Source organism: Heterodontus francisci, chromosome 12 (assembly GCF_036365525.1).
Source record: "Heterodontus francisci isolate sHetFra1 chromosome 12, sHetFra1.hap1, whole genome shotgun sequence".
Classification (NCBI taxonomy): Eukaryota; Metazoa; Chordata; class Chondrichthyes; order Heterodontiformes; family Heterodontidae; genus Heterodontus; species Heterodontus francisci.
This window is the reverse complement of record NC_090382.1, coordinates 49,076,707-49,099,309: the sequence shown is the minus strand read 5'-3', so window position 1 is coordinate 49,099,309 and position 22,603 is coordinate 49,076,707. Positions and strand designations below refer to the sequence as shown.

The window sequence follows — 22,603 nt, the reverse complement described above, 5'->3', positions numbered from 1 at the left end:
TTTCAGGGGTAATGCTGTCCTTCCCAGGGGCTTTTCCGCTGGCAAGGGAATCAATGGCATCACTGAGTTCCGATTTGGTTGGCTGTATGTCCAGCTCATCCATGACTGGTAGAGGCTGGGCTGCATTGAGGGCAGTCTCAGTGACAGCATTCTCCCTGGAGTACAGTTCTAGGTAGTGCTCAACCCAGCGGTCCATCTGTTTGCGTTGGTCAGTGATTATGTCCCCCGATTTAGATTTGAGGGGGGTGATCTTCTTGATGGTTGGCCCAAGAGCTCTCTTCATGCCATCATACATTCCTCTGATGTTTCCGGTGTCTGAGGCCAGCTGAATATGACTGCATAGGTGTTGCCAGTAGTCGTTTGCGCAACGCCTAGCTGTTCTTTGTGCAGTACTTCTGGCTGCTTTAAGTGCTGCGGATGTTAAATCGCTGGGGGCTTTCTTGTAGTTCAAAAGTGCAATGCGCTTAGCGGCTATGACAGGTTCCAGCTCTTCATTATGAGATTGAAACCAGTCTGCATTTCTCTTCGCACTTTTGCCGTAGGTGGTCAAAGCTGACTCATAGATGGCGTCTCTGATGTGGGCCCACTTGGTCTCAGCATCCCCTGTGGGAGTGTTTTGAAGGGCTGTTACAAGTGAATTTAGAAATTTTTGTAACAGCTGTGGGTGAGAAATTCTGCTCGTGTTGATGCGCGGGTGGCCCTTCTGCTTGGAATGTTGCAACTTCTTTGGTCTGAGTCTAACCTTGCTGCACACCAGGGAGTGGTCGGTGTCGCAGTCCACACTGTGGAAGCTGCGTGTGATTTGAACACTGTTTAAGGCGGCTCGCCTTGTGACAATGAGGTCTAGCTGGTGCCAACGACGTGATCTTGGGTGCCTCCATGAAACCTGGTGACAGGGTTTAGTGTGAAAGAACGAGTTGGTGATGCAGAGGTTATGATAGGTACACAACTCAAGCAGTCTCTGCCCGTTCTCATTCATCCTTCCAACGCCATAGCGCCCAAGGCAGGAGGGCCATGATTGGATTTATTAGTCACTATTTTATATTTATGACCTCTACTTTTGGACTCCCCTACACGTAGAAACATCTTTACTTCAACCCAATCAAACCCTTTCACAACTTTAAAGACTTGTATGAGGTCAGCTTTCAATCTTAGCTTTTCTTTCCTGAATACTTAACAAAAAAAGGAAAACACAAGAGAATTCAAACAAAGAGCCTGATGTTTGACTGTGATGCCTTATATGTGATTGAATAGCCTCCTGATACTCACCATCAAGGTTCACACATGAACTGTGACCACTTGGGTGAAGTATCTGTAAATACCTTCAGGAAAGAAAGAAAGCAGAAAATTGGTGAAAATAAAAAGAGTAAAATAGTATTACAACACATTGGCAGCCATGTTGATGTTTGTATCTTTTGACTGTGTATTGTGTATAAAGCAAGACACATTATAAAAAGTTGCAGTAAAATATAAAGTTATAGTACCGGTTGTAAATTTGTGTCAAATCCTCAATATTTATGTGGCAAAAATTATTTCAAAAAACATTCTTAATTTTATATGGTGAATTCAATTAATCTCTGAGGCTGCAATATAAATATATCAGTACAGCACTCTATCAATTTGGAGCACAATGGGACTTAGTCATTTTTTTAAATAGCCTCCAGTAGCAATTAATGTTATAATGAATGTGAAATAACGTACATCAACACATGTATTTAAGCTGATAGATATGAATCAAAACATTTTGTTGGGAAATGTTTCCAAATGGCATCCTTGTTGAGGAATTTGTTTTGTATTATGACTGCTTTAACTGATACTAAAGTGTCATTCACAGTTCTCGTCTCTTATGGTTATTACAGACAAGCTCCTCTGAGGAGATGGGTAGGTGGCTGGGACTTCTGCTTGCTGAGACAGGCTCTACCACAAAGCCAGAGGCTCTGCATTATGACTATGTGGATGTAGAAACAATAGCAAACATAGTGGATGCAGTCAGACATTCCTTCTGGTGAGAACTCTATTCATCATCTATAAAATGAACAAGAAGCCACAACACTTATCTTTTTTGTTGCTGATAGTTTCTGGGATTTGCGATGTTAGAAGATCAAATCACACCTTACTCCATCCACAACTAGAGTTCAGGATTAAAACAGTAAAAATGTTCAGAAATTAGGAAGGAATTTGCCCAATTTTAATTACCCTTTTTGCCCATTTTTGCTCTGCCTATTCAGCAGACTTCTCGGTCTTCATGTGTCAATTTGGACAGTGAGTGTTAGTAAGTCATTTGAATATGGTGGCACTTGTAAGCTAATACAATTCTTTGGTCATGCAACATTGACATACACTTTCAGTAGGGGTCATTATATAATAAATAGAAGTGAAAGCCTCCCCCTTCTTAGCCTGTGGATGCTAAAGCTAACTGGTGTACTTTTGTTTCTTAGTAGAATATGACCATGTTTAATGAATTAATTTATTTTGTTTCATTCCCCAGGTGGGCTACCTCCTCAAATAATTCAGCACTTTTTCTGTACGATTCCAGAACATATGATGATGTACCATATGAGAAAGTGCAGGTGAGGTAGCCGGTGGTTAGCACTATTTTGAGGAAACATTCAAACAGAAATCAAACAGAGGATGCAATCTCACTGTTATCAGATGTTTTTAAATTATTAATATTATGGGCCAGATGTTGTGTCAGGATTAATGACGAGGATAACAGCTCTGACCATTATAAAGGGGTAAATCAGCCAGCAACCTCTGGCGTCCGCACATGCACAGTTAAACACACAAATCCAGGAGTTGCTGTCAGAGATGCCAAGCGCCTGCATAGGATGCGCAGTTGTGGCCCTCACTAATAGGCTCATCATTGAAATGACTGCAACAGACTAAACTGGAAGCACTTGCCCATTGGCTCTGCACTCAAAATAGCTAAACATGTTAGGGCTCATGCATTCAGGAGTAAATGAGATTTTAATGGTGTGATAAGTGGTAATTACTGCTGAAAGCCTCTCTGACTCTGAAATTTAATTTTACAAGACTCGTTCCCTCAGAAGAGTATCAGTGTTGGAGATTAAAAAGAATCAAAAATTTATTTTTTACTTCTTCTGTCTGTCTCTTTTATCTCTTCCCCTTTATCCCATCTGCATTTCCCAATCTTTATTCCGCTTTCTATATATGATTTAAATATAACTTATAGTTCCTGCTTTAAACTTCATGGTTTAGATGGTCTGTTGTGCAGTGATGATTCTTCACTCTGATTGCTTGAAGAACCATGCTGTTTCTTGCCCTGCTCACAGGTGCCACAGATGCCCTGTAGAGGATGCTGCACTGGATGAGATGCTGGATTTGAGTAAGTCTGTGCTCTAAAGTTCATGGAAACCTTGTGAGCGTCTGTTACAAGGAGATCAGCAAATGCTGTTCCTTCACCGCTGAGAGCAAAATCTGGACCATTATCTATTTGCATTGCTGGGTCACTATTTTTACTGAAAAAGTGAATTCCAAATCTTTGCTTTGAGAGGCTACCTTCTTGATATATCCTCCCTGCTTTCCTCCCTCAACGCTGCACTAAGTGACTTCTCATCCTTAAGGAATTCAATCTCCATCTCAACTCCCCTTGTGCACCCTCCTTCCAAATTACCCACTCTCCTGTCCTCCCTAAAGACCTCCCTCCCTATAAACTCTCCTCCCCATATTCAGTCACCCTCTTGAATGTGTCATCTCACGGGATCTCACTCCCTGACATGTCCGACTGCAACAGCTTTCTTGTAAATTATGCCCTCTGTCAAAAACTGTCAAACAAAAGCCTACCCTGTCAAACCCCTTCAGAATCTTGCATGTTTCAATGAGATAAAGTCCAGAGGCCCAAGCTACTTAGCCTGTTATCATGGAACAGCCTTCTCATCCCAGGAACCAATCTAATGAACCTTCGCTATACCCCCTTTAAGCAAGTAAATCCTTTTTTTTTTAAATATGGAGACCAAAACAGTGCACAGTACTCCAGGTGTGGTCACTCCAAAGACTTCCTTGCTGTTGTACTCCAGTCCCCTTGCAATAAAGGCCAAAATGCCATTTGCTTTCCTAATTACGTGCTGTATCTACATCCTAACCTTTTGTGTTCCTCATACGAGTACACCCAAGTCTCTCTGAACATCAATATAAAGTCCCACTTTTAAAAACAAAAAATTTTGCTTTTCTGTTCTGACGACCAAAGTGTATAACCTCACAATTCTCCACGTTATATTGCATTTGCCATCTTGTTGCCCACTCACGTAACCTGCCTATACTTCTTTGCAGCCTCTTTGTGTTCTCTTCACAGCTTACATTTCCACCTAGCTTTGTATCATCAGCAAACCTGGATACATTACTCTTGGTCTCTTTGTCTAAGTCATTAATATAGATTATAAGAAGCCAAGACCCCAGCACTGATCCTTGCAGCACTCCACTACTTACAGTGTGCCAACTTGAAAATGCCACTTTTATCCCTATTCTCGGCTTCTTGTCCATTAACCAATCCTCCATTCATGCTAATTTATTCACCAAACTCGATCAGCCCTTATCTTGCATATGAACCTTTTGTGTGGAACTTTATTGAATGCCTTTTGGAATCCAAGTATATTACATCTACTGATTCCCCTTTATTTACACTGGTAATTATATCCTCAAAAAACTCAAATAAATTTGTCAAACACCATTTTCCTGAAGGGCCTGTTTCAGTGCTGTATCTCTATAAAAAAAAAACCATGTTAACTCTGTCTGATCCCACTTTGATTTTCTAAGTGCATTGTTAAGACTTCCTTAATAATAGATTCCAGCATATTCCTGACAACTGATTGTCAGGTTAACTGGCCTGTAGTTTCGTGTTTTCTATCTTCCTCCTTTCTTGAATAGCAGAGTTATTTTTGCTAACTTCCAATCTACTGGGACTGTTCTAGAATCTAGGTAATTTTGGAAAATTATAAGCAGTGCATCCACTATTTCTGCAGCTATCTCTTTTAGAACTCGAGGATGTCAACCATCATCCTGCGGATTTGCCAGCTTTTAGTCTGTTAAGTTTCTCTAACACTTTTTCTGTGCTGATGTTAAATACTTTAAGTTCCTCACTTTTATTAGCCCCTTAGTTACCCTCTATTTCTGGTATGTAATTTGTGCCTTTTACTGTGAAGATGGACACAAAATATTTGTTCAACAGCTCTGCCATTTCCTCATGCCCCATGATGATTTTCCTGTCTCTGCCTCGAAGACATCATTGTTTCCTTTAGGTACTCTCCTTTTTATAGTTGTGTTTTCTTTGAAATACTGCATCTGAAATTTGAAATGCTGTCCCACCCTTTACCTGCTGGAAATACTCAGCAGATTTGGCAGCATCTGTGGAGAGAAACAGAGTTAATGTTTCAGGTTGATAACTTTTGATCAGAACTGGGAAAAGTTAGAAATGTAACAGGTAATTCTGAGGAAAGCTCATCAATCTGAAATGTTAACTCAGTTTCTTTCTCCACAAATGCTGCCAGACCTGCTGAGTATTTCTAGCATTTTCTGTTTTTATTTCAGATTTCCAGCATCCACGGTATTTTGCTTTTGTAATAGTTTTCATTGTGTGGTGTCATTGCACTGAAGTCATATTGTCTCAAGTTTAGTGGAGATTGTGACTTTGCAGGAAATTTGTGTTTTACTTGAGTTGCGAGCAGAGTAATTATATTAAAATGTAACTTTTCAAAACCAGCCTTATGACTGAACCTCCCAAAGAAACATTCATGTGCAATGCTCTAACTACAGGGTCATTTGCATCCCTTAAATTTACATTTAAATCTGGTTTTAATTGTAGGGCTAGTGTTTTATCATGGACAATTATTTATCCTCCCCGTGATTTCATGCTTTAACTTCAGTACTTTGCCAGTCTGAGCCAACACAGAATTTGTTTAACCAACAAAATAGGACCCAACACTTGCTTGGAGCATGTGTGTTTACCACTGAATCAAAATATATTTGAAGCAATCACCTGACAGTTTAGTAGCTCAAATACACTCTATAACATAATACTAAGTGGCAATGACACCGAGAGGGTCCCAGTCCATGCTGTATTGGTTGATCTAACCAAGGCACTATTTGGGATGCTAGAAGTGCCCCATGTAACCCTGGACTAAGAAGAAAAAATTGTTGTCACATGACCACTGCTGGAAAGGTTTAGCTCAGGTCAGGAAACATTTTACTTTTTTCTCATGACAGAACAATGTTACACTGGAGGATAGAGGAGCATAGGAACAGGAATGGGCCATTCAGCCCTTCAAGCTTGCTCTGCCGTGCAATTAGATCATAGCTGATCTGTACCTCAAGTCAATTTACTTAACTTCATCAGCCTTGATAGCCTTACCTAGCAAAAATGTATCAATCTCAGTCTTGAAAGCTCCAATTGCCCTAGCAGCTACAGCCTTTTGGGCGAGAGAATTCCAGATTTCTACTACCCTTTGTGTGAAAAAGTACTTCCTGATTTTCCTCCTAAATGGCTGCGCTCTAATTTTAACATTATGTCCCCTCATTCTCGATTCTCTCATCAGAGGCAATAGTACAAACTACACTGTTTGAAAATTCACAATACATTTTAAGGAGTTCGATTATGGAATACTTCTGTCAGTGTAGATTGAGGTAATGTATAAAAAATTAAAGACAAGATGTAACCATTGGTTCTATCTTCAGTTTTAGTCAAGCATCGAGTGGATGTGCACACGCTCAGAATCACTATTGAGATACATAAGGACGAACTCTTACTTTATGATAGCAATGATTTACAGTCAGTTAATGTGGCTTAACCCAATAATCTACTGAATTGAAATTTCCAGCCTAAAGAACCTCGTAAGAAATGTAAATGTGAGTCTCAGTCACACCCATTTTGGCAAGTATAATTTATCTTTAGTTTGAAATAGTGTTTCAAGTAAGTTTCCTGGTGAGTGAGAAAGTGTTCTGTTGCTAAAAGCTTTCACAGATGTTTCCTCCACCAGCCTGTGACAGACTCCATTGTGCACCTCGACACAATGGCCATTAAAAACCAGCAACCCATTGTTCCGCGTACTGCCAATGCCCAGCACAAATCTGTCTGGAGAATGATTAAGAGAACACCTTGACCAACTGTTACATTTTAACTTTTCCTTCTCTGAAGAAAGAACTTTAATGGAAAGACAGGCTTTTTACGTTTCTTTTCACATTTCTATACATATTGTACTGTTGTGGTTTTCACAAAAAAACTTTCCTGTACATCATTCAGATCTTCTTCTAAATGGGTTTTGATGTTACATTTTAAAAAGCTGGTCTGAATTTCCTTGATTTTCAGATAACTTTTGCATCAATAAAATTGTTCTCCTGGGGACTATGGTTGTGGTGGGGGCAGCATAGCCAAAGCAAGTCGGGGAGGGGAAGGCCGACTATTTCTGCTCCTCATGACCCACAAGCATCCTGCATAAAGGTAACATCTTTAAAGCTTACCTTGGCCTCTTCTGGCTACTCCGTGGATCCAATCACCCCTCCTGCCCCATGGCAGAGCTTTTGGGGCCAGATCTCTCAAATCCAGAAGATAAAATGGAGTTACGGTGCTAATGACATCATTGGGCCACAACGTTTAGATCGGGAGCCTCAGCTGACTTCAAAGATAGGGAGGGTAAATGCCGTAAAATTCAGCACTGTAGCACCTGCAGTTTTGGCATTACGGATTCTGCTTTGGTACCAAAATGGTGACCGTGCTGCGTGTGCACTCTTCCAGAGGTAATGCTGAGTAGGCACATTGTGGCATTATTCAGTGTGTAATCAGCAATATTTAAAGGGATCATCATCTACATTCAGGTTAGCCGCTGATTGATTTCTAATGGCTCTGTCTGAGTTTGTGGAAGGGTTGTGAGATTTCTAGAGCTATTTAAGGTTGATGAAGTCGATAGGGATTGGTATAGCATGTGGTCAAAGCTTTGGTTCTGACTTCAAGGGTTCTGATCAGACCACTTGCTCTCAGTCATTGATGCTATAGTTACCATTCCCCCTTAGGCTGCAGTATGAAAGGGAGAATAATCAGAGGCAACACAGAGGAGGGTAACAAAAACAGAAAATGTTGGAAATACTCAGCAGGTCAGACAACATCTGTGGAGAGAACAGGAGTTAATGTTTCAGGTTGATGCCCATTCATTAGCACTCAGGTCGTCGACCTGAAACATTGACTCTATTTTTTTTCTCTCCACCGATGCTGCCTGACCTGCTTAGTATTTCCAGCATTTTCTATTTTTGTTTCAGATTTCCAGCATCCACAGTATTTTGCTTTTGTACAGAGAAGGGCAAGCTGCTCAGAGAGGGAAAAGGAGGATGGGGAGAAGGTCTCTCAGCAGGAGGCCTTATCCACCCAGGGTCTTCAGGTGCTGTTGCCTGTGATTATGTGCCACATTGACCTGCAAGAGAGAGGGAAGTGTGTCAGTGAGTGTGATGCAATGTGTTTGTGTGATGTGCGGTTGAATAGTTGGCAGTGTGTGCAAGCTGTGAGATGTGGGTGTGAGACTTGCAGTGTGAGGATGAGCTGAAGCTATGAATGTGAAGTATGAGTTGTGGTTGCTCGAGAATGTTGGTTGGTGAGTGAAGGGTGGGTGGTGAATGGAGCAGTGTATGAGGTTAGTGGTTCATTTGAAAGGATATGACATCTGAAGATGCATTCACTCACCATGATCACTTGTGTGAGGTCGCTGATCTTCCTTTGGAATTCCATCCAGGTCTTGGGAGTAGACTGCTTGCTTTGACAGTGATGCCTATCTGCTCCCACTGCCTTCTGAGTCTCTGCCTGGAGGGCCTCCTGGCCCCCAGTGGGTAGAGGACCTCTTTTCTCCTGCACCAAGGCCTCCAGTGATGCGTCAGAGAACCTTGGCGCACACTCTCGGCCCTGTTGCACCAGACACAATCTTCTTGCTGGTCAGACACTCTTCAACCGCTGCTTTCAGCACCTGCTACAGCCACAGTGCACCTCCCCTTTAAGAGGTGCGGGCTGGCTTTAAGTAGTGTGCAGGCTAGCTTTAAGTGGTGCTCACACGAACTGAGGCCCCCTGCTGAGGAAGTTTGCATGCTGCCTGCATCGCAATGAATGAGGGTGGGTTAATCGCGCATTGCGATCTCCATGCCCATTTTCTGGTCTTGGCCAGTTTTTACCGCATAGTGTTGCAGGGTGGGAATGGTGAGGCTTTGGGGCTAGTAAATGAATTGCAAATGATTTTATCCTCTCCCACACACCATTCTCTCCAGGCCAGGGGTGGGAGCGGTGGGGTGGGTCCAATTAGGCACTTAACTGGACATCAGCGGGCCTTCCGTATGATTTAGGATCCTGTTGCCGGAAGTCCCTGCCTTGTTGAGCTGCTGGCCAATCAGAAGCCGGCAGCTACAGTGCCACCATGGAGGCGGTGACTGTTGCTGTAGCGGCAATGACCAGACATCGAGGAACGGTGCTGGAACCAGTCTTAAGGTAGGTCTGAGCGGGAGGGGTGTGGCGATCACGGGGCAGAGTCGCTTGGCAGCAAGGGCAGGGGTTGGCCCTCAGTGGGCCCCCCCTTCCTGATGCTGGGTCCCTCGTTCAGGCACTAAATACCTTTGAACGAGGACCCTCCCCACCCGGAGATGGGAAGCAGCCCACACGGTTATTCGTGCCATGCTACTCTTGCGGTGACAGGGCTGCCCACCGCATAGGTAATTGCGGCTGTGGCGGGATGAGGCCCTTAACTGGGGGTTAATTACCCAGTTAAGAGCCTCAATTGGCGGCAGGGCAGGAAGGCCGTTCACAGGCCTTCCCGCCCAGGATTACATTTCGGCGGAGGCAGGATGGTGGTGGGCTTCCCCCGCGGCCACCATCCGACCTGATTTTATGCTCTCCCACCTCCAAACCCGCTCCAGGGGAGAGAATAAAATTCCACCCTAATTCACCAATCTCTTTTTATTTCAGATTTCTAGCATTTGCAGTTCTCCATTTATAACTCTATATTTCACTACAATTCTTATATTAAATGTGTAGCACTCTTTAAACAGTTGTGCATTTGCAGAAAATTTAAAACATGAGCATGTAAGGCATCGACAGGTGCAGCAAAAAAAACAGACTATTTGACCTCTGTTGACCTCCAGTTTCCTATGAGCCTCATTTAATTTATGACCGCCAAAGCTCCACCTCTGATCTGAGAAGTTTCTCCCATAAACTTTCACAGGAACAAAGGCTTTTCCCACTTTTGTCTCGAGGGAGTATTTCCCAGGCAGGAGGGACAATATGGTGGGAATTTATGCCGTGTTACAGAAAAAGCAGCTGTTTTCAAAGTGCCTTGCTCTAGATACAAATGTGATCCTGAGCCATGTTGTATCATTCCAGCACATGACTGCTTTGCCTTTGTTCCTGTTAATAGTGACAGATTAGAAAGGATGTGATGGCTCAACTCTGGTGGAATCAGCAGACGAGTGCCCGAGGCCATAGATGTATTAAGTGATTTCCTGATGCTGTAACGACCAAAAGGCCTAGCGATGTACACTGCAATGCACAATAGTTCAATACCTCTATAACCCTTCATCCAAAAAAGTAATTTTCTTGTCAATGGACCTATATCCTAGAAAGAGGCATGCCCACCAGCAGGGCTGTATCTCTGTTGCTGTGCCGACAGTGAGCAGCAATGTTCATGGGGCTTTCAACAGTACAGAAAACCATATTTACACATGCTTTCAAAAGTAGACCTTTTCAATACTATTAGTGTGTGCAGACATTCTAAACAAGTGCTGACACAGGCAGTTTCCACCAGAAAGAATGACTTCAGCAAATCCCAAAATGCTTCATAACCATTGAAGCACTTTTGAAGTGCAGTCACTGTTACAATGTAAGAAGAGCAGCGGCAAGCACAGCAAGTTCCGACAAGTGCATCAGAGCAGTGCTGCAGCCTCATCTTCCCCCTCTTTTGAAGGTAATGACTTACAGTAGGGTATTTCAATATTTAAATGAGGCACTGGCACCAATTTCTGGACCTATTCCTGAAATTGGTGAAAAGCAGTTGGAGCTTGCATTGCCATAAGTCCAACTACTTTTTTCAGGTTCCTCTTCTACAATAATACTGTGGTTGCTCCCCCTGCCCCCTCCCAATTGGCTTCCTTTCCCTTGAACTCACCTGTCTACCGTGCCCTGTGTCTGAGCCGCGCAAAATCTGAAGGGCCCAGACCAGCGAGTTGTGTCGGGGCACCCAATTGGTAATCATATCTTGCCACAATTATGATGATGAGGCGAGAGGACAAGTTTAGGCTGATCCTTGTGTCTCTCCATTCTGGTACAACTTGGGTGCGTGCTGCATGGATCACACCCAGTTTCAGGGGCTAATGTATTTAGGCCCCATTTAGTTCAATTGTATTGATCTCACCAGTGCCTCAGCACAAACCAAGCATCAAATCTTATTGATCTATATTGCTAAATACCATGTCGGGTAGTGCACTTGCTAACTGCAGTTTTAAGGGGCCTTTGCTTCACAGTTTTGTTTTTGTGTTATTCAGGTTGAAGAACAGAAGCGACCTGTCACCTCACAAGTAAAACGCCAAGCTTCCATGTCAAATGATGCCTCACAGAAAACTAATTCCCAAAATAAAATTAAACGCCACGGCTCAAGTAAGCACACGGTTTTATTCTCAATTTATTTCTTTCCAATCTTATGTTCCATCTTAAAGCTACTTTCATCCTTGATGCTGATTTGTGTAAGTAAGAAAAGTAAGCTGAATCTCTAAAGTAAAACATTTAATCTAGTCAGCCTTAGGAACTGCCATGTTTATAGGCTGAGGCAGACACAGCTGTTATTTGGTGCGCGCATGGCAGTTCATTATAGGTGTGTAATGAGCTAAGCAGATTGGATTGTTGGTTCTGCTCCACTCTATGTTCAGAATTTAGATTCTGGGGGTGCTATTACTAAATAAAGGATGCTAAAGCTCTACATAAGATTCAGCTGCTAATTCACTCACATAACAACACTGAGGGCAGGATTTTATTTTGTCCTTGAAGACAGGAATGGAGGCAAATGGCACTCAAAATGACAAGGTGTGGCAATGGGCGGCATGCCCGACGTTGTCCAGCCCCCTGCAATTTTGTCCAGGACGGGGAAGGCCAAGCACGGCCTTTCCGCCCAGGCGAATTGAAGACCTTAAATGGTCAATTAATAACAACTTAAAGGCAGCCTCCCACCTCTGATCCGATTTTACTGAAGTTAGACGGGCCTGCTACCGCACGGAGGCACCACCAGGTGAGACCTGGCAGCCTCCTAGTGGGCTCAGGGATGGCGAATGTCCCTCCTCTGGGAGCAATTCATCACCCCTGAGGGCCTACTTGGTGGCAACGGCCACCCTCACCGAATAATTGGCTGTCCACCATAAAGTTCCTATGGGGGTCCAATACAGGGCCATGGCAGGGTCTACACCCCCCCTTCCGGCCCACCACTGGCACTCCCATCGCTGGGATAAAATCCCGGCCTGAAACTTGATTTTATTGCCTTACTCAGTTTTCCAAAATGCTCTGAGGAACTTTTAATAAAGTTAAAGGGCGGCACAGTGGTTAGCACCGCAGCCTCACAGTTCCAGAGACCCGGGTTCAATTCTGGGTACTGCCTGTGCGGAGTTTGCAAGTTCTCCCTGTGACCGCGTGGGTTTTCGCCGGGTGCTCCGGTTTCCTCCCACCGCCAAAGACTTGCAGGTGATAGGTAAATTGGCCGTTGTAAATTGCCCCTTGTGTAGGTAGGTGGTAGGGAATATGGGATTACTGTAGAGTTAGTATAAATGGGTGGTTGATGGTCGGCACAGACTCGGTGGGCTGAAGGGCCTGTTTCAGTGCTGTATCTCTAAATAAATAAATAAATGACTCATTTAAAGGGCCAACTGCTGCTTGCTTCATATTTTTAATGTTTTTTTTTAAGCTATACCATCATGCAATTAAAATTAAGTTACAGCGATGGTTCTGGAGTGACAATATATAGATTTGCAGACATTGTATCAGGTGTGATTCACAGTTATTTGTACAGCTGCTACAGCAAGGTCAGAGAATTAACAGTAGGATTTTAACATGGCTTATTAGAATATGAAAAATAACAGTGTATCAACAGACTCTATTTCATTTTTTTAATAAAGAGAGTTAATAATCTCATAATGTTACTGGTCCAATGTTGATCATTTGTGGATCGTTACTTATGGAAGGAATGCCCAATACTGCTTCGGAACGCAATCTTTTTCACAGTTCAGCAGGCTAAGACTGGGCAGGAGGTGGGATTGTGTCTTGAGTAGTAGTGTTTGTTTTGCTTATGATGAAAATCAAGTGGGAACAGAAACAGATTTTTATTTCAGAAACCAGACCATTGGTGTCTGTAAATTATAGATATTTCCAGACAGCTGACTCAAAACACAGACTGTCCAGTCCAAATCTGGATGGGTGCCAACTCCAGTAGTAATGAATCTAAAAGTGTGGTACCAGGAGTGACACTCAGCTGGTAGGCCCTCTGATGCTAGTATTCTGCCACCAGCATTTTGCTGAATCAAAATGGATCCTTTTATCACTTCTTTTGGTTTTAAAATTAATTTCAAGAATTGGAGAATTTATACTAACCCACCAGGGCTCTCTTAATTCGTGGGGCTGGATTTTAAGGGACCATTTGAGATGGGAGCAGAGGCGGTGGGTGGGGGGGTGGTGTTGGTGGTTGCATACAGTAGGGACAAAAGATGATGAGCCTTCTGGATTTTGCTGTCAGCAGCTGAGATGGAGAGCAGGCTTTGCACATTCACAAGGCAGGAAGCCAATTAGGGTACTTAACATCCCAATACACTGCAATTGCTTTCACCATTTTGAAATTTTCTGATGGCTCACGGGAACCCTCAATGACCTATGTGCCATGATGCAGGATGAGCTGAGCACCATGCCAGTGACGCTGAAGGTCACTGTGGCACTAAGCATCTATACCACTGGATCATTCCAGGGACCTGTTGGAGACATTTGTGGAATCTCCCAGTCTGCAGCGCATCAGTGCATCACCAACCCAAGCAGTCAAGCTGAGAGAGCTATAGGATTTGGGGCCATCACTGGATTCATCGACTGCAAGCATATGACATCAAGCCTCCCACTGACCAGCCTGCTGCCTTCATTAACCAGAAGGACGTCAATGTGCAACTGGACTGCAGCCACTGCAAATGGATCTTACAGGTGTATGATTCCCGGGAAGCAGCCATGACACCCACATATGAAGGCAGCTCTGGATGCCAGATCTTTTCCGTGCCAAGGTGCACCTTCAGAGATGGATCCTTGGAGACGAGGGCTACCCACTGAGAACATGGATACTGACGCCTGTAAGGAACCTACTCAAGGATATAGAGGAGGGATACAACACTTGTCATTATAAATAACACTACTTGTGGAAACATGAAGTGAAGGTGGGGGACTGTTGCTGCCGGGGCGGCCATTGCTCCTGGGGGGACACTCTAGGGGCCACTGAGTGCCCAATCAGGAGGAACCCGCCCCCACCAGGCCCACAGGTTTTATCTGGCAGTATCCCCATGTGGCGGAGGGCCCACCCACCACTGGTGGCAGTGGGTAGAGGCCCTTAATTGGCTACTTAAGGGCCTCAATTGGCTTCTGGGCAGAAGGGCTGTCCTCCATCTTCCCCAACAGGCAAAATGCCATGGTGGCGAGAAGGCAAAAGGCATGCCATTACCCTGCCCTCCCTCCCAATTTTTCAACAACACCACGGCACGGTGGTTAGCACTGAAGCCTCACAGCTCCAGTGACCCGGGTTCAATTCTGGGTACTGCCTGTGCAGAGTTTGCAAGTTCTCCCTGTGACCGCGTGGGTTTCTGCTGGGTGCTCCGGTTTCCTCCCACAGCCAACGACTTGCAGGTTGATAGGTAAATTGGCTATTGTAAATTGCCCCTAGTGTAGGTAGGTAGTAGGAGAATTGTGGGGATGTGGTAGGGAATATGGGATTAATGTAGGATTACTATAAATGGGTTGTTGATGGTCGGCACAGACTTGGTGGGCCGAAGGGCCTTTTTCAGTGCTGTATCAATCTATAATCTATAACCACCCTCCCCCAACACCCCCTCAACCTCCCAGCCTGCTGTTTGAGGCCCTGAAAAATCCCAGCCAAAGTCAGAGTTAACTACAGGGCTCAAACAGGGGAGCTCAGCTCCCAGATGTCCTGGACAGATGACAGCTCAGCAACATTCATTTCCTGTGACCACACTGCCAATGTCCCATGGTTACTAGGTGCTGGGATTAGTGTCCCATTGATAGCAAGTCACTTAGCTGGTGAGCTTGCTTTCTGCAGAGGTAAGGCTCCACTGAACACTCAGCATCTCGCTCAAAAATTCAAGGCCAACTGTTATTGCAGGGAGTAAACCAGCATTCAAAGGCACTGGGACTCATTTTCCCCCTTGACAGAGACTGCACCAAAATGGGCACTAGAGTCCCAACACTAGTTTTCTAATTTAAGCCTTCCAAAAAAGAGTATTTTACTTCCATGAACTGCATAAATAATTAACTAAATGCCAAACTTAAGTTGATAAACAACACAAACAATGTTGCATTTGTAGCCATTATAAGCTGTTGTGTGCAGTATGGAGTGATGCAGGATATTACTTCATCAGGGAGCTGGAAAAAACCCTGAACATTCAGAGACAATAACACTGGAATAAGTTTTTTTTTAAATCTCTGATGTTGGGGTCAATGGTTGGGCTTCTATGCAAGTCTGTGCAAAAGCTCGTCTGACATTTCAGAGCCTTTTTTAAATTGTCCACAGCTGAGCAAGGGAAAGTAATATTGGATACCACAACCAGCTCCGGCCCATCCTGATCTGAACCAGCACTCCTTTTCATTTTCCGAAACCATTTTGATTCAGATTCATGGATGGAACTCTTATTAGTTTAAGAAAAATATTCCATTGTGCGCACAGTGCTTGCATACAATTTTTAGCAGGCCTTTTGGATAAAATAGCCTCATAGACCTTCATAATGCAATGCTGTCTGTGGATGAAAAATATTTCCGTGGAACTTGGGTCACTTGACTACTAAAAACATGAACAACTGAGCAGCGATTTATACTATGAGATTCTTTCATGTTCTTCATTTGTTTGAGGTTACGAACAAAAGAACAGAGAGCATAACAGATTTGACACCTGTTGAAGTTGGATGTTATGTATAGATATTACTATTTTCCTCCAAACAATTTTTAATGGTTCATCAAATATAGAGATTAAATTTGTCTGTTCCATGGTCTGTTAATATTTCAAATAGTCTATTTTCAATTATTTATTATCGTCTATTTTCAATGTCTGACTAACTGAATTTGCAGTTCCATCTGTCTGCTTAAAATGTCTTGAGCATACAAATTGCTCCTTACAAAATAAAATTATAAATCTTACATTTGTCAGATTTTTCCATTGTAAGTTTCTATGTCACTGCTTACAATGGGAATTGTCTAAGTAAACTTGTCACGGTGTAACTACACCCTGCTGTCAGTGGTGATACTGTGGCACCTAAGTTTTACATCTCCATCTGTGGGGTGGCACAGGGGCGCAGTGATTAGCATTGCAACCTCACAGCTCCAGGGACCAGGGTTCGATTCTGGGTACTGCCTGTGTGGAGTTTGCAAGTTCTCCCTGTGACCATGTGGGTTTCCGCCGGGTGCTCCAGTTTCCTCCCACATCCAAAGACTTGCAGGTTGATAGGTAAATTGGCCATTGTAAATTGCCCCTAGTGTAGGTAGGTGATAGGGAATATGGGATTACTGTAGTGTTAGTATAAATGGGTGGTTGTTGGTCGGCACAGGCTCGAAGGGCCTGTTTCAGTGCTGTATCTCTAAATAAAAAAAATAAACTCCATGAAAATTGCTATTTGGACCAGTTATGGTCATTTAGATTTTTTTTGGCATGAGATAAGGGATGAACTTTTTTTCAGAGATAGCTTTAAAAACAAAAATGATATTTATTTTATACCCACAGACTACAGTAGGGTAGCCAAGCACATATAGCTCAGGAAAAAAACTAGCAAAAGGGAAAAACTCATGGGTATGGCTCGGAGGGGCATTGAACTTTTTTTTTAAATTCTCAATTATTGCATTAGTTGCATCCTTCTTTTTATATTTATTTGCCTCAGACTAGAAATTGAAGATGAGGCACAATTCCCAATATTAAATGAAGAGATTAAGTTATTTATGTAACTGATTTAGATTAATTTATCTATTTGCAGAGTCAAGGAATACACTATTTTGACATGCCTTTAACACTTTTTGGAAAAAAACTTTTACAAATATCTTTATTAATTCTTTCCATGGAGTTGTGCATCCCTCCTCCATTCTAGCATCTTGAAAAAACCAGCCGCTTAGGGAAATTGAAGTTAAATAATGACAGAGACTGGAAGCATAAGCATTGTGTCCTTAGCAAATGGGAATTGTTACGACCAGGTGAGAAGGGGTCTAGGGGTTCCCTCTCAGCCTTTGCCTGGTTTAACAGTAACAGGGTTTAATTTTAAAACGCCGTGTTTTTTAGCTCCCTCTTAGTGAATCCTTGTTCACTGCTCCAATTGTAAGGCAAAGAAATTGACCAGGTTTCCTTAGATTTAAACAAGAAAAATAGAAGTTTCTTAATCTTAAACTCTAATCCGGTTAACGACTACAAATATTCGACGCGACCATACTAGCAGGCATATACAATAAACACACACGCAGATAGAGACAGAAAAAGTAGAAGGCATAAAAGGGGAAAAGTTTGAGGCAATATCTGGTAGTTGCAGTCCTTTAAGTTCAATGTGGAGTTTTTGGTTGCCAGTAAGTCTTGCAATTCGTTGGGGCCCAGTTCACGCATCGACTTGTAGGAGTTTTTTCTCTCTTGAGGTTTACGTGTCTTCTGTGGGTCTGGTGGCTTGGGAGAAAGAGAGAGAGAGAGAAAGGCTTCCTTGTTCCAGCTTCAGTTGCACACTGACTTCTGAATTCAAACTGTCCTGTGGCTAGTTCAAAAAACTTGGACCAGCCAGTTAGTCATGTGGCCTGCTGGTTGATCCAGTCCTGTCTTTTGTGAATTGTATCACCTTAGCAGGCACTGGAATGCACTTCCTTACACCTTCAATGTCTGGTGATCAAAATCCATTTGGGTTAATTGGACCAGGGAATTGTCCTTTGTCTCCACAAGCAGTGTCTCTTAGTATGCAAATGTCCTTCCAGCCCAATGTCCGGTGATCTTCAAACAAGTAATTTCTTCATTCCAGCAACAGTTTAAAATCAATGTTCATATGACAAAATTAATATGCTTCATTCTTGGCAGGTGAGGCTCTGCATGACAGAATCAAATTGCACTTCCAAATCAAAATCTATTTACTGAAAACAAAGTTTTCAGATCGCTGCCTGTAGCTTGATGCCAAATTTATCTTTCAGATGCAAATCAGTCTAAATATGGAAAGAATCGAGCGGAAGAAGATGCTAAAAGATGGCTAACTGAACAGGAGGCACTTGAAAATCAGAAGGATTTAATTCGCAGAGAACTGATGCAGCTCCGCAAAGCGAAGAAAGAGCTCCGTGAAGCTCTGAAAGTATGCACAGGTACAGTTTTAACCTTACTCGCTGAAATACAAGTAATTATGGAGCTCAGTAATGGGTATGTAACATACCCATTGTTAGGAGGGTGCTGGAATCGTTCAGTTGGTAAATTGCAATACTGGATAAATATTCAAGGACTTTGTTTGGAGCCTAGCCTTTTCCCTCAGAGTTTTTATTCTCACAGAGAGCTAAAGGAAGCTCATGTTTGTAGCCTTGAGTCCAATTATGTCATTGTGGTAAAAAAAAAATTTCGATTTGCATGCAATTACAATTTTATTTTTTAGTTGTTTTCTATTCTTTCCATGAAGGTGGCTCCCTGATACCACAGAAAAGAAAAAATATTATATGCTGTCCAATAGCTCAGTTAATACACTATCCAGTGAGGGACCCAGGTTCAATTATTGGTTTATGCTCAGTTAACTGATCTCAGGCAGTCTGGTATCACAATTGACCCCAGTGTTCTCACATTATTAATTGGGAAAACTAGGCAGGATTCCCATTTCAAACATTGGAAATGCACATATGTGCTCATCTTGAAGGTCAGTTTTGAGCTAGGCTGTGATGTCACCCATGGTTTGATGGGACACTCAATGGCTCACATTTGAAGAATGACATAAAGCAGGACCCAAGCATAAGACACCCTCTGCTGCAGAAAACAGGAGACAAACACTAGATGGTAATGTATAAGGCAGGCAGCATATTTTCCTCCTCGACATGCAGTGGCTAATGATATCTTTCATTCCTCCGGTTTCTTTTCTCGACCCTCCCCTCTTGGTCCTTTTGGATTACTGCTGAACAATCTTATTTTTGTGTATTGGCCTGCAGTATTGAATTCTATCCTTTATTGCAGTTCAGCCTAGGATCTACTACAAGAGATTGTACAGTTGATCACTGTAGTACTTTAAGAACATTCCAACATCACAATGCCCTTAGTTCTACCTGTCCCAAACAGTAATCAAATTATTCAAATAATATACACTAGTTTTCACATCTCTATCAAAATATTAACTTGGCTCTATAAAACTACAGTAAATTTAAGATTATACTATATACTGCACTATGATTTTATTTTTAAAATATTGGCTAACTAATTTGTAAACCGTGGCGCGGAGTCAACTCCCCCTTGGCCCCTTTATTCCCTTCACCCACTTGATCCAGGCCGTCACGTGGGACTAAGTCCTCTTAATTCAGGCTCAGGCTGGGTGTTTGGGATATCGGGTTACAGGAGAGCCACCCTCCACCTAATCCACCAGCTACAGTTAATGGCTTAGTACAAAGAGGAGGAAACGCAGTCCTTTCTTTAACTATCAATTTACTTTATTCACGGTGTTGTACAATGCAAGAATAAGACTTATACACTTAGTTAGACAAAAGCATGCAACTCAAACTGGGTTATACAGTTAATAACAAAGCTAGCTGGAATTGATAAGCACACCCACTAGGTTCCTCTGACCTTTCCCTGACCTAGTCACAGAAAACAAAGGATAATACCCGAAAAAGGGGAGAGCTGACGCTGGCCAGGCGTTCCGTTCTCTCTCTCTTTTACGTCATCACCGCGTTGCTCACGCAGGGTCTTCCACTTCCGCGATGGTTGCTCTCCGGAGTTTCACGCTGGCTCTATGCCTGAGATTCTCTATACTTATTCTCTTTCTTATCTCTTCAAAACTGTGCTGTCTCTTTCCGGTTGCTTTAAGCCTGCTCACCTCGTTCGTATCTTCTCCTTATTGGCCCAGGCCCAAGGACCCCGGTATCACACCGTGTCCAAATAAGGCTCTATGCCTGTGATCTCTCTCCTTGTCTTGTCACATAAATTAATTAGTTCAAACTGGTTTTTACCAGCACAGGCCAGTGTCTGAGCTCAGGTTACTTTTAGTTCATGAACTATCCAGCAGTTTGTAACAGATTCTGTACTTCTTGCAGCCTCTGGCCAACAAATTGCGGTCCAAGTAACTGAGGTTAATGTTTCCTGCCATTATTTATGTGTAAATGGTAGAGCAACTTTAGGCATGGGAAGATGCTTGGTTAAACTCAAATATCCAAACGTTGCTGTCCAAGTTGCACCACTCTGCTGTTAGCTTTGCAAAAATGTCAGCTCACTGTCCATTTCATCATTGAAATGCATTGAATGACTTAAAGTTGCTGTTTATGCGCAGTATGTACGAACTAAACTTGTCATGAGTCTCGTCCATTTCAATCCAAATACACTTTTAGCAACATGATAGGTGTTAATTGCTTCTAGTCATAAAAACATAAGAACATAGGAAATAGGAGCAGCAGTAGACCATATGGCCCATCGACTCTGCTCTGCCATTCAATATGATCATGGTTAATCTTGCGTTTCAACTCCACTTTCCTGCCTGCTCCCCATATCCTTTCATTCCTTGAGAGACCACCGATCTGTCTATCTCAGTCTTAACTATATTCAATGATGGCGCATCCACATCCCTCTGGAGTAGAGAATTCCAAAGATTCACAACCCTTTGAGTGAAGTAATTTCTCCTTATCTCAGTCCTAAATGATCAGCCCCTTATCCTGAGATTGTGCTCTCTTCTTCTAGATTCCCCAGCCAGGGGGAAACAATGTCTTACTATCTACCCTGTCAATTCCCTTCATAATCTTAAATGTTTCAATGCAATCACCTCTCATTCATCTAAACTCCAGAGAATATAGACACAATGTACTCAGCTTCTTATCATAGGACAACCTCTCATCCCAGGGACTAATCTAGTGAATCTTCACTGCAGCCTCCAATGCAAGTATATCATTCCTTTATATGGAGGCTGAAATTGCACACAGTATTCCAGGTGTTGTCTCATTAGAGTTCTGTACAATTGTAGCAAGTCTTCTTTATTCGTGTATTCCAATCCCCTTGCAATAAAGGCCAACGTGCCATTTGCTTTCCTAATTGCCTGCTGTATATGCATGCGAATTTTGTGTTCCTTGTACAAGTACACCCAAGTCTCTGTGAACATCAACATTTACAAATTTCACGCCTTTTAAAAAGTATTCTGCTTTTCTATTCTTATGACCAATATGAATAACCTCACACTTCCACAGACTATATTCCCTCTGCCACCTTGTTACCCAGTCACCTAAACTGTCTATATCTCTTTGCAGCCTCTTTTTGTCCTCCTCACAGTTTGCATTCCCATCTAGTTTTGTATTGTCAGCAAACCTAGATACTTGATTCTCTGTCTCTTTGTCTAAGGCATTAACATAGATTGTAAATAGCTGAGGCCCGAGCACTGATCCTTGCACCACTCCACTAGTTACAGCCTGCAAACTTGAAAATGCCCCATTTATCCCTACTCTTTGCTTCCTGTCTGTTAACCAATCCTCTACCCATGCTAATATATCACCCCAATTCCATGAACCCTCATCTTATGTATTAACCTTTTGTGTGGCACCTTATCAAATGCCTTTTGGAAATCTAAGTATACTACATCTACTGGTTCCCCTTTATCTACCCTACTAGTTACATCCTCAAAAAAACTCTGATAAATTTGTCAAACAGTACTTCCCTTATGAAAGAAACCATGTTATCTTGTTCTAATCATACTATGCTTTTCTAAGTGCATTGTTAATACTTACTTAATAATAGATTCAGGCACTTCCCTGACAACTGATGTCAGGCTAACTGGCCTCTGGTTCCCTATTTTCACTCTCTCTCCTTCCATGAACAGTAGTGTTACATTTACTAACTTCTAATCTGCTGGGTCTGTTCCAGAATCTAGGGAATTTTGGAAAATCATAGCCAGTGTATCCACTATTTCTGCAGCTCTCTCTTTTAGAACCCTAGGATGTAGGCCATCAGGTCCTGGGGATTTATCAGATTTTAGACTCTTGAGTTTCTCCAGTACTTTTTCTCTAATAGGGTAGTAATAGTAGGGGATTTCAACTTCCCCAATATCAACTGGGTAGTCTTCGTGCAAAAGGTTTAAAGGGGGCAGAATTCTTAAAATGCAAACAGGAGAGCTTTTTGAGCCAGTGCATAGAAAGTCCTACAAGTGAAGGGGCAGTACAGGGCCTAAT

General features: G+C 42.7%; 1 protein-coding gene across 3 annotated transcripts in view; it reads left to right on the top strand.

Annotated features, from left to right (window-relative positions):
* The window catches only part of afap1l1a (actin filament associated protein 1-like 1a), a 290,476-nt gene that overhangs the window by 252,126 nt on the left and 15,747 nt on the right, over positions 1–22,603 (top strand). For all 3 annotated transcript variants that reach the window (XM_068043393.1, XM_068043390.1, XM_068043391.1), the window contains 4 exons: positions 1,860–2,005; positions 2,489–2,570; positions 11,515–11,626; positions 18,410–18,574. In XM_068043393.1, the coding sequence (XP_067899494.1) occupies positions 1,860–2,005; positions 2,489–2,570; positions 11,515–11,626; positions 18,410–18,574 (505 nt within the window). The remainder of the gene's footprint in view (positions 1–1,859; positions 2,006–2,488; positions 2,571–11,514; positions 11,627–18,409; positions 18,575–22,603) is intronic.